Here is a 16,223-nt window from a genome sequence, read left to right as displayed (position 1 = left end):
ATGTAAGGATATGTAAATGTAAGGATTTTAAGATTCTCAAGTCGGTAAACTAATTAATAAATAAGGGGACAAAAAGTAGATCAAGAATCGTTCTAGAATCAGATCGTGACTCCCAGAATCGGAATCGGATCGGATCGTGAGGTGACTAAAGATTCCCACCCCTAATATTCAGCTCATTTTTTAGACAGACAAATATGAATGCTGCACTCGTGTCTCACAGAAGAGAGGTATAGAAAGCCATGCAAAGTTAAAACAGTTTAAACTTTTAGAAAACACGTCACAAATTTGTGGAGGTTTATTCCTTTTCACTGCGTCTCATATGTTTTTAAATGCAGTCTTTGTGAATGGCGCTTCAAAAAAGATATTGCTTTTTGTTTTAAAAAAGGTTATAAAAATGTCAATAATTATCGATACCGAACGATATGAAACATTATATTGTTGATACATTTTTTTTAGCTATATCGCTCAGCCCTAGATAGTATATTTATATAATATTATATAATATATTTTTTCACACACAATACTGGTGGCCAAAAGTGCACACTATTTGGTTTTAATGACCCTTTTTATATTTGAGTTTTATTTGACCTTCATATTATGAGGAACATGTTTTATTGGGGAGAGAAAAACACCCATTTGCTTTTTAACTGTCTAAATTATTTGGCAAAAAAGGCAAACTACAGCTTATAGTGGAATATTGGATTTATTTAATATTCAATAAAAAATGCATAGAAAAACAAAAAGCTCACAGGAAAAAGTATACATTGACTAAAATATTATCAGTTATTAATATTTCATTGGTTCCCCCTTGTATTTGATTAGCAGTCATTCTCATGCACATTCCTCAATACAAATTTATCTGCTACAAACTAAATTTATAAAATGTATTGCTGTGGACTGTAGGTCATTGATATGCTTCTGTTCAGTGCTATAGAGACAACGCAATCAATATATTGACTTCAAAAGCAACTTTTTGTCTTCATTTGCCACTATTGTCTTTGATTTGTCTTCATCTGGAGACTTCTCTCTAAAATTGTTATAGGGGTGGGTGATATGAACAAAATCTTATATGACGTTATGAGTAATTTTATTTCATGGTAACGATATATCACGATATAGTTATTTTTGCTTTAAATAAGGTCTTTATGATATCAACATTTTTGATACCATAGAAATGTTATAATTCTTGTCACCAGTGTCAATATTACAAAAAACTAATACTAGCCAAAAAAACAAACAAAAAAAACCCTCAAGCTCACTGTAGACAAGAAAACAACTTGTACAGTAGAACAAATAAATAAGAAACGGTACATACAGTACATTGTATAAAGTAATCAAATGAATAAAAACACTGCATATTCTTCACTGTATAAATTAAATATATATTTCCTCTTATTAAAGTTACAAATGTGATTTAGTCAAATAAAGATTTTCTCTCTTTTGTTGTTTAACAAGAATAACAGACAGCAGGAATATTAGACTACTGTCACTTTAAGAGCTGCCTGGATCCAATATACTGTTGCATATCTGTTTTTTTCACAGCTGTTTACTTTCACTTGCAAAGACAGCCATTTTGACACATACAAGTGAGTTCTTTTTCACTGCTGATTGTGTTTCAACAGCTTAAAATCACTTGTTTTTTTTTTAAACTGCAATGCTTAAAAACGTGTGCAAATGATGTGTTTTCGTGACCACGTAGCACAGCAACGTCACGAGAGCGTGTAACCACGACGACAAATTTCTACTGGTTAATCATGCCTACCGGTATATCGCCCGCTGCTGTATTGTTATATGCTATTATTTTGAATAATTAATTAAAGACATAACAGGTAGTTAGTATGACGTATTAAAATGTGTAATCCATTCAAAGCCCTAATTGAAACTAAATATGGTAAACTTGGTATTGCTCATAATTTGCTTTTGGAGTTTCTGATCAAATTGTTAACCCTAAGTATTAATATTAACTTTTCACTTGTAACACACTCACATATTTGTGCTAAGGATCATGCGTCTTGTTGATGTGAGGTGTGTTTTGTAATGCATTTTTTGGACTATAAAATCATATATATATAACTATATATATTTATATATATTGAGCAGTCATGAAACTCTAGATGGCGCATTCTGACGGGGTGTTAACCATAGGCGTAGCTTGACGTTTGAGTTTGGGGTGGCCAAACCGAACCTGTGGATTTGGTCAGACGTACTTTTAAACACATTTTAGTTTTGCTATAGTAAATCTACATATTCACATAGAGCAGTGGCAAGTGCGTGAGGTTGTCATGGTAACCACATACATTGGCCACGAATTACAGCTGCGCTTCTATTTTGCCACACTAAACTTAGCAATAAACACGTTTAAAATGCACAATAAACATGTCTGTCAGCCATATGCATTGGCAGTAGCAAGTTCCTGTACTTGCTTGCAGCAGCAACAATAATCTACAACTACAGCAATAACCAACAGCAGCAGCAATTCAGCAGCAGCGTAGCAGATCTGTTCCGGCAAGACCAAATACATTAACATTGTCATATCCATCACCATGCTAAAATATATATATATAAAGCGTATGTGTTTATGAGCACTGTAGCAGTGTGCTAGAAACCACTCAGCTTAGCAACCACATTTGCTATGCATTTGTCCCGGCAACATCCTAGCATCATTATGGTGAATTTTGCATGGGCAAATCCCACTCGTAAAATATAAAAACAATTGTTTATGCCTTTAATCTTTTAAGCTGTATGAAATATTTTTTCAAATGACTGATACAAGTCATAGTCGATTTATTGACAGTTTGTTGCCAGATGAACGTAGTGCATGTGCTGGTATGTGCCGTATAGGCTATTCTGTTACTTTGAACAGAGGACATTGTGATGTTTCCGGGATGATAAACGACATGATGTCACTCTGACTCATGTCACGGCAGCTATTCGCCACATGCACACATTTGCCTGCTTGTGTGTGTGTGTGTGTGTGTGTGTTTGCATGTGTTTATATGCTTCATTTCAAACCAATGGTTATGCTAAATGGCATGCTGTATTTACCAGTTATCAAAACACTAAAAAGAACAAATCAGAATCAGATTAGCCTTCTTGATGGATCAGAATTTAGCATTTGTTTATTGCATTTCTGATCATTTTTGTGGTGATAAAAAGATACTTGAACAAACGATGAATTCACAATAGCACTATGCTTTATTATGATTTTTAAATGGTTTTAATATTTCACACAGGCTTAGAAAATGGTCTAATAGGCTAATGCTTTTCATGGATTCTTGTCTGTGGAATGTGCCACTGTCGGTATTTTGCCGGTTAATCGCCACGGGCAAAATGCAATAGAGGAATTTTTATTCCCTAGAATCATTTATAGTTTCTTTCTTCTGCAGAACACAAAATAAGATATTTTGCTCAAAGTTCATGCTGCTCTTGTCCATATAAGTCATATGGACCACTTTTATAGTGATTTTGCATCCTTTTTAGAGGTTGACAACCCCTGATTACCATCTATGAACTTTCATTATGTGGAAAAGAGCAGCATGGACATCTCACAAACATCTCAAAACATCTCTTTTTGTGTTTCATGGAAGAAACTAAGTCATATTTGTAAGGAGGTTAAGTTTATTTTTGTGTTAAAGGACTAGTTTATATAAAAAAATTAAATTTACTCACTCTCAGGCCATATAAGATGTAGATGAGTTTATTTCTTTATAGGAATAGTTTTAGCAAAGAAATGTATCATTACATCACTTGCCCACCAATGGATCTTCTGCAGTGAATGGATGCCGTCAGAAAAAAAAAAGATGGCGCCGACCAGTGTAGTGGCCTGCCGTCGCTCCTCTCTGTTTACTAGTTTGATTCTTTTTTGTGTTCTTTTATATTTTTTGTTTTGTCCTTGTCAGTCGCTGTGGGTTTATGATCGCAGTACCCTGCTTCAGATTCGGTTGTTTGTAGGGATGCACCGATAGGTTTTTTTTGGGACCGATACCGATTTTAACAAACACTTATTGGCCGATTCCGATACCGATATTTGTCACTTCCTCTCTTATTTGAAATTTTGGCATCAAAATAGATAGTATTTTGATCATGTTTTAAATCAGCAAAGTTCAAAAACACCTGCATTAAATTATACTAGCAGTTTTATTTCTGCTTCATCAAATAATTTCTAATGAACTAATGAACTCTAATGAACTCCATTCTAATGAATGGATTGGATCCATTTAACATTCAGCAGGCCTACATAAATACAAAAGATCAAAGATACATGTAGGTTTAACAGTTTTTACTGTTAGTTGTAATAAGTGTTTTGTGTAATTCGCTGTATGTTGATGATAATGCAACTGAAAGAGAGAGTTTAATGTGCACTTCTCGTGCTGTGTTTTGTTTAGTTCTTATAGTGATTTTTTGGAGTGAAAAAGGACACAATAAACTTAATAAAACATCAGTAAAGTTTTGGTCATCATTCAGATGAGGTCCGCTACACTTATGAAAGTTACAAAAGTTATTTAGTCAAGAATAGTGTGCGATCTTTTGTCTTTTGTTATTTGATTAGCATTAAAGTGCAGACAGCAGCGCTAGGATTATGCAACAGACATTATACAGCTCAGTGCCTTCACGCAGTTAATTAATAAACCATCGGTTTGTTATATCGGCCTTTTTCCTTATATAGCCGATATGCCGATGGTTGTAAATTGAGGAAAAATCGGCCAAAAAAATATTGGCGGCCGATACATCGGTGCATCCCTACTCGTTTGTTATGGACTTGTCGATTAGTAGTGGAAATAAGTATTTCTTTACTCATTCTGCGCTGCCACCGCGTATACAGTGTTCTCCGGCTGGATGTGTGTGCTGCAAGCAAAGACACCGGCGAAGACGGGGGAGACGTGCAGGCGCTCACGTGAAGCGGAGATTTTTGCGGAGATATCCTGATGTGGTACAGTTTGCAAGAGAAGACGGCAATGCAGAGTTCGCTGTGGAGTTTTGGGGTTGGCGCCGTTCATGTTTGCTGTCAGTTTAGCCGGATGGATGTTCGTCGGCGTTGCGCTTTTACCTGGATGCAAAGTCTTCATCGTGTTTCAGAGGTGCTGAATTGAGTAACTTACTCTATCCTAAGACGGTAAAGTATGGTCAAGCCAAAGTTGTCGTTTCTACGGTTTCACAGACTTTAAAGATGTCGCTGGTTAATGCACGCTCGATTACAAACAGGACTTTCATTTTAAAGGGGTCATATGATGCTTTTTTAAAGATCATTATTTTGTGTATTTGGTGTAACAGAATATGTTGACATGCTTTAATGTTAAAAAAACACATTATTTTATCATTTAATTAATACCCCAAGATCAGTGGGTCGTGGTGGGGGTCTTTTATCCTCTATTTTATTATTGTCTGATTATATCTTAATTGTTGGGGATTTTAATATTCATATCTGTTGTCTTGGGAAGCCTTTGGTCAAGGAGTTTTCAGACCTGATGGACTCATGTAATTTCATTCAACATGTCTCTGGCCCTACGCATGAGAAAGGACATACTTTGGACCTTGTTTTTTCCCTAAGGTTGTCAATTTGTGACGTTGATGTTAATGATGTTTGCATTTCGGATCATATGCCTGTTACTTTCAGTGTAAATGTGCTGAATGAAATGAGGGTGAGTCCGTCCTCTTATGTTTGTTCCCATACAATTACTACATCAACACCACAGGCTTTTGGTGAGATTTTTAGTAGCTTTTCTGATGTATCATGGTTGGAGTCTGCACCTCTTACGGCTGATCCAGATGAATTACTTACTGTTTTTAATTCCGTATGTTCTGAAGTCTTGGACTCTGTTGCTCCTTACAAGATTAAGCATCGTAAGGTAAATCATCAGCCTTGGTTTAATGAACATACTCGTGTTCTTAGACAGCAGTGTAGGAAGGCAGAACGGGCTTGGAAGAAAAATAAGCACCTCTTACGGCTGATCCAGATGAATTACTTACTGTTTTTAATTCCGTATGTTCTGAAGTCTTGGACTATGTTGCTCCTTACAAGATCAAGCATCGTAAGGTAAATCGTCAGCCTTGGTTTAATGAACATACTCGTGTTCTTAGACAGCAGTGTAGGAAGGCAGAATGGGCTTGGAAGAAAAATAAACTTCTGGTCTCTCTAAAGCAGCTACGAGACTCACTGCTTGGGTATCAGAAAGCTGTAAAGAAAATTTTGTTTCAAACTATTAATAGGTTTTTTTTTATCCAAATGCTGTCACGATACCTCCATCTACAGAGTGTTGTGAGAAGTTTTTAAGTGTTTTTTCTGTAAAAACTAAAAACATTAGGTCCAGGTTTCGTGATTTGGATGTAAAGGTAGCAGACGACTCTATTAATGTCAACACTTTTGATGAATTTAATCTGGTTTCATCTACCGATATTAGTCATATTATTGCTCAATTGAAACGCCCAGCCACCAGTTGGGATGTTTTGCCTTCAGGTTTGCTTGGTGAGACAGCTGACTTTATTGGACCAAGTATTACATCCATTGTGAACCTTTCTACAGTTATTTTTCCGTCATGTCTTAAGTAAGCGGTCATTCAGCCCTCTCTCAAGAAGTCTGCTCTGGACCCTTTGGATTTCACGAATTACCGGCCAATTTCAAAGCTGCCTTGTATTTCAAAAATATTGGAGAAAGTGGTTTTATCTCAGCTGAGCTCTTTATTGGCTAATAATGATGTGCTAGATGCTTTTCAGTCTGGTTATGCTGATGATATTCAGATTTATTTGCCTATTAGATCTGGAGGATCAACTTCTCATTCATCTTTGTTATTATGTCTTGAGGAGGTGAAGTGCTGGTTAGAGCAAAATAGCCTACAGCTAAATGCGAGTAAATCTGAAGTAATCATTTTTGGGCCAAATAAGGTTGACTGTGACATAAATGATGTGTTAGGTACATGGACAACAAATGTGCAGTCCCAAATAAGAAATCTGGGTGTTATTTTTGATTCAGCTCTAACGTTTGATCATCAGATTAAATGTGTGGTGAAAAGTTGCTTCTTTCAGTTGAGGACTATTGCAAAAATTTAATCCTTTCTGTCTGTTGCTGATCTTGAGATAGTGATTCATGCATTTATCTCCTCCCGTTTGGACTATTTTAATGCACTTTATTTGGGAGTAAGCCAATCTCTTATTTCAAAATTGCAATTGGTCCAGAATGCAGCTGCGAGACTAGCACAAAGAAAAGGGAGCATATTACTCCAGTTTTGGAAAAGCTGCATTGGTTTCCGGTTAAATATCGGATTCAGTATAAGGTGTTGCTGTACGTTTTTAAAGCTGTCCATGATATGGCCCCAGAATATATTACGGACCTGATTCATATGAACTCTGGTAGACCTCAAAGATCATTCAACTGCTTACTGCTCTCAATTCCGAAAACTCGCCTGAAAACTAAGGGGGATCGTGCATTTTCGGTTGCTGGCCCAAGACTTTGGAATACCCTTCCACCTAACATCAGATCTGCACCCTCAGTTGATGTTTTTAAATCTCGTGTGAAAACATACTTGTTTTCTATGGCTTTTAATTGTTGACTTTTGGAAGATGTAAATTGTTTTAATTGTTTTTCTGTTATTGTTGATTTTGTTTTTACTATTTTTGTTTTGTTGTGTTGCTGTACAGTCCTTTGGTCTACTCTGTAGTGGAAATTCGGAAACCGAATCACTGTATGGCTGTTTTGAATGAAGAAAGATTTTAGATTTTATTTTGCTCTTAACAAATATCCAGACGAAAAAATATACCAAACAATTAAAACAGACTTCATTAACATAAAAGGGACGTTGAGCTTTTGATGTTGAAGGTGAAATCTGCATGTGTGGAACACTAGGGCATGAGTTTGTGAGATGTTTTTGTTTTAGTAAACTAGCTAATGATGGTTTGTGTGTGTGTATATGTGTGTGTGTGTGTGTGTGTATGTGTGTGTGTGTGAGAGAGAGTATGTACAGTTAGTCTTTAGAGCATAAATAAGCAGAGATGAGTCAGAGATATTTATGGATTGCCCCACAGGCCTCTGTTTTCCTCTCTCTCTCTCTATTCTCACACTCTGCTGATGGATGAATAAAGTAGAGGTTTAATGGATTGGGAATGCTGTATCACATTGTCCTCAACCGCATATCGCTTAATGAAGCTCTTCTGCTCCTGTTTGTTTATTTGATATGTAAATTTGTTTCAGTGTTATTTATTTGCACAATATGACAAGTTAAAGGCTGTTTTGTTAGCAAAGCTCATCATTTAAAGTGGCCATATTTAAAATATGAAATTGAATCAGTGTTTCCTTGCTCTTTCACTGAATCTCACAGAAATATTCCCAGGCCATGTTTTGCCTTAAAAGTCAGAAGAAAAAAACATTTTTTGCATAACAGAAATAAAGTAAATTTTTTGCACTATTGCAACATTTTCATGATGTCACCACATTTCCCTCCAAGTGTTCATTAATATGATGCATCTTAAACATTTTATAAAAAAAATACTTTGTATAAAGTAAAAGTATATATATCAGATGCTCCTTTTAAAAGAGGCTTCCGCTTGAGGCAGAGCAGGGCTTCAGTTTTGGACATTTGGTTTTGAGGCTTGTTTTGGTTTACTTTTGCCCTCGCACTTCAACACCGCAATACACTACATCTCCCTGTATCCATGCATCTTACATTACACACTGACATTACTGATGTTTCAATACATAGTTGTTTTCTTTACTTTCTTCATGTGACTCTAATTCTTAAATAAAATTATATTTTGAGTCAACAATTTGGTTTTGTGTGTGTCCTCTGTCTGTTGCTTCCCTTAAGCCATGGGTTGTAACAAATTGGGGGCTCGTCCGGGAAAACTTGAAATGAGTGAAAAAGACATACCTTGTTCTTCCGTGCAGTTAGAAAATGTACCCTCCCTCATCAAATTCAATTTGAGAGCTTTTAATTCCAACTTTGCTTTTTCCAACTCGATCTTACCTTGTTCAGAACGGTGTCTCAATTTCTCATGCTCCATCTGTAAAAGCAGTAGTTCTTTTTGTTGTTCAAAAGACAGATGAGTTTGCAAAAGAAAACGCAACAGGTACAGACTCCTCGATTTTTAAAATGCCTTTTTCAATCAAATTTGTCCTTAAAATTACATTAATATTCTCTTTGAGCTTCTTATCGGAAATTACAATTTCATATCGATACGCAATCTTTAATAATTGTTCTTTTGTAAATTTTTCCCAAAAAATCACAAGAGGGCAAATTAACTAAAAAATCAATATCAGCCATGAAAAACAATCGCCAGAAATTAATTATAAAGTGCAATTAAAAAACAAGAGTTTTCCCTCTACCTATATTTTAAACAACTACCTACCTCAACCCTAGTCTTCATACGATTACTTGTGGGGGGTACTTACGCACTGTAGCTGGGTGAAAAAAAGCAACTGGTAAAACCAGTGATGCCTTCAACACCACGGATGTGCCCCCGAGACAAATACTACTACCCACGTTCACCGCAACACCACAGAAAAATAACAAACTCGACACATCTCAAAAGAAACATGCCGCTATGCCTATCAGGGAACCACACGTTCAAACAACATTGCACAATATAGTTACTTACCACCTGGCGACTTCACATGTCAACTAATTTACTCCGGCACAAACGAACTCACGTGTGTTTAAAAATTATCAAACAGTATTCAAAGTCGAATGCAATTAACGCAATAAATTAAACAAACGAGGACGAACCCCCAATTTGTTATGACCCATGGCTCAAGGGAAGCTTTAAAAGAAGCATCTGATAGAGAACAGGTGTTTCAAACGGCTGCCAATCAAAGTAGTTTGTGGGCTCAACAGCGATTCCATATATCTTATATCTGCGATATCTTCTATATATCTTATATATCTTCTATATATCATTATATATTAAACATTATCCTATTATATTTTTATATCCCACTATTATCAATGGTGATTTATTTTATTTTATTTTATTTTTTTATTCCAACCATAATTTATTTAAGGTGACTGTGTAGTTCTGACGTCAACTTTTTACGGAAGTCACAACGGTTCTCTTTTCCCGCAGTAACAAAAGGCTCTTTCTCTGATACACAGGGCTAAGTGCTCCATTCAGTCGTCTGTAAAATGTTGGCAAAACGAGGCCCACAGCTTATAAAAGCTTCCCAAATGTCCTTACACTTAAACACACACACGCCAACTAACCTCTTTCATTGTGCAACCTTTGCACAGCTGTCACACACACATAAAGGAGAAAGCTTGAGTCTGTGTGTGTGTTTGTATAAAGAGATGCTATTTGACAAGTTAAATGGCTGTGTCTAACACCATCAATGCACAGAAAACAACCCACTAGCCACATTCATGACTGAGCCGCATGCTTTAATGCTTCAAAAACACTACGCTTTCAGTTTTAGTAACGTACTGTAGCACTATTGTTGAGGTGTAACTAAAAGGCAAATCACATGGAACGATATTTTCCCTCATAACACATATTCAATGACAATTTCAGCTGTCATTGATCTGTTTATGCTTGTACAGTTTCTAAGACATGGACTTAAAAGGGTGATGATATATAGGATCATTTATATTATGTTTCTGGATGTGCTATGGAGATTCTAGCTTACGAAGTTTTTAGCATCATAAAAAGTGAAAAAAAAAGATCATTTTCAATCTTTATTTTATGTGACTAACACTTTTTAGAGTAATGGGAAGATAATTGTGACTTGGTGTTTCACAATTCAGATTTTTTTTTCTCAGAGTTTATGTCTGACTTTTTTATAGAGTAAGTTCACATATCGCAATTCTGTAAAAAAAAAAAAAAAACAGAATCGTGCCTTTTTATCTCACAATTCAGATTTGATAAATTGTATAAAATTGCAAGAAATAAACTAAATTATTTAAGATATAATTTTATATCTTAAAATTCTAAAATTTGTATCTCGCAATTCAGAGTTTTTGTCTGCCATTTAATAATTCATAATTCATTCATAATTCATATTAATTTGATATAAACACAGAATTGAGAGGAAAAAAGTCAGAATTGTGAAGTAAAAAGTCGCAATTGCCTTCTATATTATAAGCTTCCTTAAACAGGGCTCGAAATTAACTTTTTTACTTTGTAGCACTGGTGCTCCCAACATCAAAAAGTTAGGAGCACTCACCAAAAATTGAGCACCACAACTACAAATTATATATTAACAGATTTTATCCTTACATTCTTTACTTTAATGCAGATTTTAGATTGGTTTATATTAGCTGTCAATCACTCAGTCACTGCTTTCCGCTTACTAAGGCGAGAAAAAGAATGGGCCACAGTTAAAACCACAAATATAGCACCTCAATACCATGGTAAAAATGTAATATAGTTTTTAGGTCTTTGTATGAAGAACAATACAGGGCTCGAAATTAACTTTTTTACTTTGTAGCACTGGTGCTCCCAACATCAAAAAGTTAGGAGCACTCACCAAAAATTGAGCACCACAACTACAAATTATATATTAACAGATTTTATCCTTACATTCTTTACTTTAATGCAGATTTTAGATTGCTTTATATTAGCTGTCAATCACTCATTCACTGCTTTCCGCTTACTGCGGTGAGAAAAAGAATGGGCTGAAGAAGAGAGAAAATGAAAAGAACACTGACAGATTTCTTTTGTAAACAACCTAAAGTTAATCTGAGTTTGGTTAAAAACAGAGAGAGAGCTCTTCTTTGGCGAGGGTTAGGATGGTGTATGCGGTGTTAAACTTTACATTCAGCTCTGCCAATTGCACGGAACAGGTTAGGGGTGGCTAGGGGTGTGCGATATTGACAAAAAATGATATCTCTATATTTTCTGGGATTTTATCGATAATGATAATTTGACTGAGTGTTACTGTGCTGATATCTGAAGGACTACAGTGGACAACTGACTCCTAAAGTTTTTGATATTCTTCATATTCTGTGTGGTGGTCAGTTCACAGCAGTGACAGAAATTAATCTTTGAGCACAGTGCATTTTCATAGCGAAGCCACTCGAAGTCTTTCATCCGTTCTCTCCGAAAACTGTACGCCTTCTTTTTGGCTGGTGGATCAACATTCACCACATGATCGCTATCACCAGCACCATTATTTGTAACTTTAGGCACTTCGCCGCATCAGCACTCAGAAGGCACATACTCTGATCGTTTTTAGAGATATGAAAACAGGTCGCACGACAACAATTATATGCACTCGCACAAATGCTCCCAAATATATTTTGAGGTCGCACAGATTACATTTCGGGAGCATATGCGACCAAAATGGTCGCAACTTCGAGCCTTGTTAAATATGTGTAAATATCAAGGACATTTAAATTTTTCTATTTCATGACCCCTTTAAACTTAAAAAAAACCGAGCATTTCATCTAATTAATTAATGTTTAAATCACTTGTTTTCACTCTCAAATTATTAATTTTGTTGTCACCTCTGACTGTGTTCACCTGGGTTGGAAAGACCTAGACTGAAAAAATTGGCTGCACAAAGTCATTCAGCTGTCTTGTGGTTATGATTGTGTGATCAAACAAATCCAAAAAAGTTAATGTGTGTATGTGTTTGACGGAGGATTGCCTAGCTTTGGCAGTGAGCTGTAATGTGTCTTTGAATTTATTGTACACTCTCCGCAGCTGTTCATCTTATTGATTGGTTTCTCTCTCTCCCTCTTCTGTCTCCCACAGGAAACAGTCGAATATGCCTTCCTTATCATTTTCACTATCGAAACCTTCCTGAAGATCATAGCGTACGGCTTGGTGATGCATCAGAACGCGTATGTCCGAAACGGATGGAACATGCTGGATTTCGTCATTGTCGTCATAGGGTATGTTTTATCTGCTTATATACCAAAGCTTAGCCACAGTTCCGTTAGCTCAAGGTTTTTGCACATCACCTTGATTACAAACAGCACATCTTTTTCATTTTTTCTCCTTAATTTCTTGATCGCCCCCTTCCAATTTAATTGAAATTTTTGATTTTTTTTAATTGAAATGTACATTTTACATTTATATTGCTAAAGCATCTGGTAAAATCATCAGTAAAGTAACAATAGCAAATAGAATATTGATCATTTCAATAATAATGCATAAATGAAATAAATTATGCATTTATTTATATATTCAATATGCATATATATTTATATATGTACGCAAGGGTTCAAAAAAGCCACAGTTCACTATGGTTCTCCCCAAGGCTGCATTTATTTAATACAAATATTGTAATATTATTAAAATTTCAAATAATTCAATTTTTCAAATTTACTTTTTAAATATATTTTAAAATGGAATTTATTCCTGTGATGCAAAGCTACATTTTTTAGCATCATTACTCCAGTCTTCAGTGTCACATGATCCTTCAGAAATCATTCTATTATGCTGATTTGCTGCTCAAGAAACATTTCTTATGATTATCAATGTTGAAATAGTTTTACTGCTTAATATTTTTCTGGAAACCGTGATTTTTAATTCAGTATTCTTTGATGATTAGATATTTCTATTTAAAATGAACTCTTTGTAACATTATACGGTTTTTATTTTATTTGATTAATTTAACGCGTCCTTGCTTTTTAAAAGTAAAAAAAAATCGTATTGACCCCAAACTTTTGAATAATAGTCTATATACAGCGGTTAGAAATAATAAAAACAAAAAATTTTTCTGTTTAATATTATCAGTGCAAGCTTTTATGGATTTTTATGGATTTGTTTTATGAAAAAGACATCTTGGTGGCCCTAAACGTCTGAACAGCAGTATATATATATATATAGGAGGAAGGCATTTAGAAGGATAAGGTATTTTCTAAGTTTCTTTCTCTTTCTGGTTCCTTCTTTATTTCATCATCTTCTGGAATGTCACTTTCACAAATTTTCCTCCTTTCAAGCTCTTCACCTTCTCCTCAACTCCCAACACACACACACACACACACACACACACACGTCTGGTTTGCTATCCTTGTGGGGACTCTCCATAGGCGTAATGCTTTTTCTACTGTACAGACCATATTTTCTATCGCCAATCCTGCACCAACCCTACACCTAAACCTACCCCTCACAGGAAACTTTCTGCATTTTTAGATTTTCAAAAAACTTCATTCTGTGTGATTTATTAGCTTGTTTACCCGTGGGGACCTCAATTTAGGTCCCCACCGTGACACGAGTCCCCATGAGTCTGTGTGTATTCAGGTTTAAGTCCCCACCAGAATAGAAAAACAGGTATACACACACACACACACACACACACACACACACACACACACACATATGACCCAGAAAAGACCTGAGCTGCTGTCTTGCTCTATACTGCCTCATTATACCAGCCTCTATGGAGCATTTCCTGATTTTAGATTAGAGTTCATCATGGACTGTATTACTCACTCTTTATTCTCAGATGAAATGTTTTTATATTTAAAAACCATGTTTGCAGACCTACTCTTCCAGTGTCCCTTTGCCAGCATTAGTTGCTTTATATCAACTGGATATTTTATTTTTTGAAGATCTGGTAGATGAGGAAGAATCCTCAACCTCCTCTGGCTGTTTTTTGTAAAAATGTGTTAATTTCATGTCACTTTCTACTGAATAAGCCTAAAAAAGATGCAGAAGCCCAGAGATAAAATGATGAAGAATAAAAGCTGCTCCTCTTTTGTCCGTGCCTCAGGCCGGTTTCATAGCGCATACATAAGCAGTGTGTAAGCAAAAGCAAAAGCAGCGTAAATGCACCATCAGGATCACATGCTTTCACACTGACAGCGCCTGTGCTGTGTAGCACAACTGCATCTCTATACAGAAAATAGAGGGTTCTCTGGGTGATTACATTGAGCAATTGCTTTAATTATGTTTAGACACTTCTTACACTTTGAAAATATGTCTTTCTTCAAAGTTCCAGTGGCCAAAAAAGACACCTTTTTCTGTCTCTTTCAGTTTTTGTACCCAAATTATATTTGCTAAATTTTATATTTTACATATATTGTCAAATAGTTTGCAGCTGGTGTAATCAAATTATATAGTCAAGTAATATTATCAGATAAAATATTGATATGTTTAAAAAAATGGAGCAACACTACACTGAAAATTGGTGATGAAACAATTTTCACTCAGAAATTGCTAGTAAATTTCACAATTAATTACAAAGAAATGGCAAGTAACACATTAAAATAAACATGAAATTTAGAAATATAAAGTCTGAAATAGCATTTTCTTGTAAAACGTACTCCAGTAATTTTTTCTTTTTACAGTGTATGGTTCAAACGTGACACTATCATACGACATTGAGCATTTGATTTAATAACATCTATACATTTTACAGTGGTTATTGGGAGTGTGCCATTTGAGAATTATATAGAACTTGATATTCATTCAATCTAATTTGCATGAGGAGTGAGACCACATTTACATTCAAATGATAATTAAAGGAATATTCTGTGTTCATTTGAAGTTAAAAGCTTGAACAACAGCATCTGTAGCTTAATGTTGATTAGTACAAAAAATAAATAAATATTTAGAATCATCCTTAATTAAAAAAAGAGCCAAAATCAAGGTTATGATAAGGTACTTGTTGAAAGTTAATTAGTCAATTTTTTAAGGATTTCGAAGCAGAATTATGAAGCATTTAATTTTATAAATACACTGACATTAATTCTTCTCTTTAAATTTTGGTATTTGAGCTGTAAAGTTGTTCATCAATTGTACAGTCGTTTTATGGTTTTAGGCATTACATTGCCACATTATTGTTTTTTTTTTGTTGTTGAGAAATTATTGCTTTTATTCCACAAGGCCACATTTATAATCTAACAAAATATTTCTATTTCAAATAAATGCTGTTCTTACGCACTTTCTATTCATCAAATACCGTATTGTCCCGAATATAAGATGATATTTTTTTCTTGGAAATACATCTGAAAAAACGCGGTCATCTTATATTCAGGGTCTAGACTTTGACATGTCAATAATACACCCACAACACTAGGTGGCGCCAAATACGCATAAAACGAGTGTGCCATGAAATACGTAATGTAATGCGTGTTGTAAAGATCGCGATTAAAAACAAAAGAAAAAGAAAACCTTACAGCTGCATGAGTCGTGACTGTCACGTTAGCCTGATGGGACCAAACTCCCTTTGTGATTTAAAACGTAAGACAGTACCCAGAGTTGAAGACTACAGTAAGATTTAACTTCGACTGTTAATAAGATTTTGGTAGGCTACTAATAGATGGATAGCCTAAATGTTCTAATTCAGATGG

General features: G+C 35.1%; 1 protein-coding gene across 3 annotated transcripts in view; it reads left to right on the top strand.

Moving 5' to 3' along the window:
* cacna1da (calcium channel, voltage-dependent, L type, alpha 1D subunit, a) overlaps positions 1-16,223 on the top strand; it is a 134,511-nt gene that overhangs the window by 25,735 nt on the left and 92,553 nt on the right. For all 3 annotated transcript variants that reach the window (XM_016556394.1, XM_016556393.1, XM_016556391.1), the window contains exon 4: positions 12,676-12,815. In XM_016556394.1, coding sequence (XP_016411880.1) covers positions 12,676-12,815 — 140 coding nt within the window. The remainder of the gene's footprint in view (positions 1-12,675; positions 12,816-16,223) is intronic.

Source organism: Sinocyclocheilus rhinocerous, unplaced genomic scaffold, assembly GCF_001515625.1.
Source record: "Sinocyclocheilus rhinocerous isolate Xijiao unplaced genomic scaffold, SAMN03320098_v1.1 scaffold227, whole genome shotgun sequence".
Taxonomy (NCBI): domain Eukaryota; kingdom Metazoa; phylum Chordata; class Actinopteri; order Cypriniformes; family Cyprinidae; genus Sinocyclocheilus; species Sinocyclocheilus rhinocerous.
This window is presented reverse-complemented; position numbering and strand designations above follow the sequence as displayed.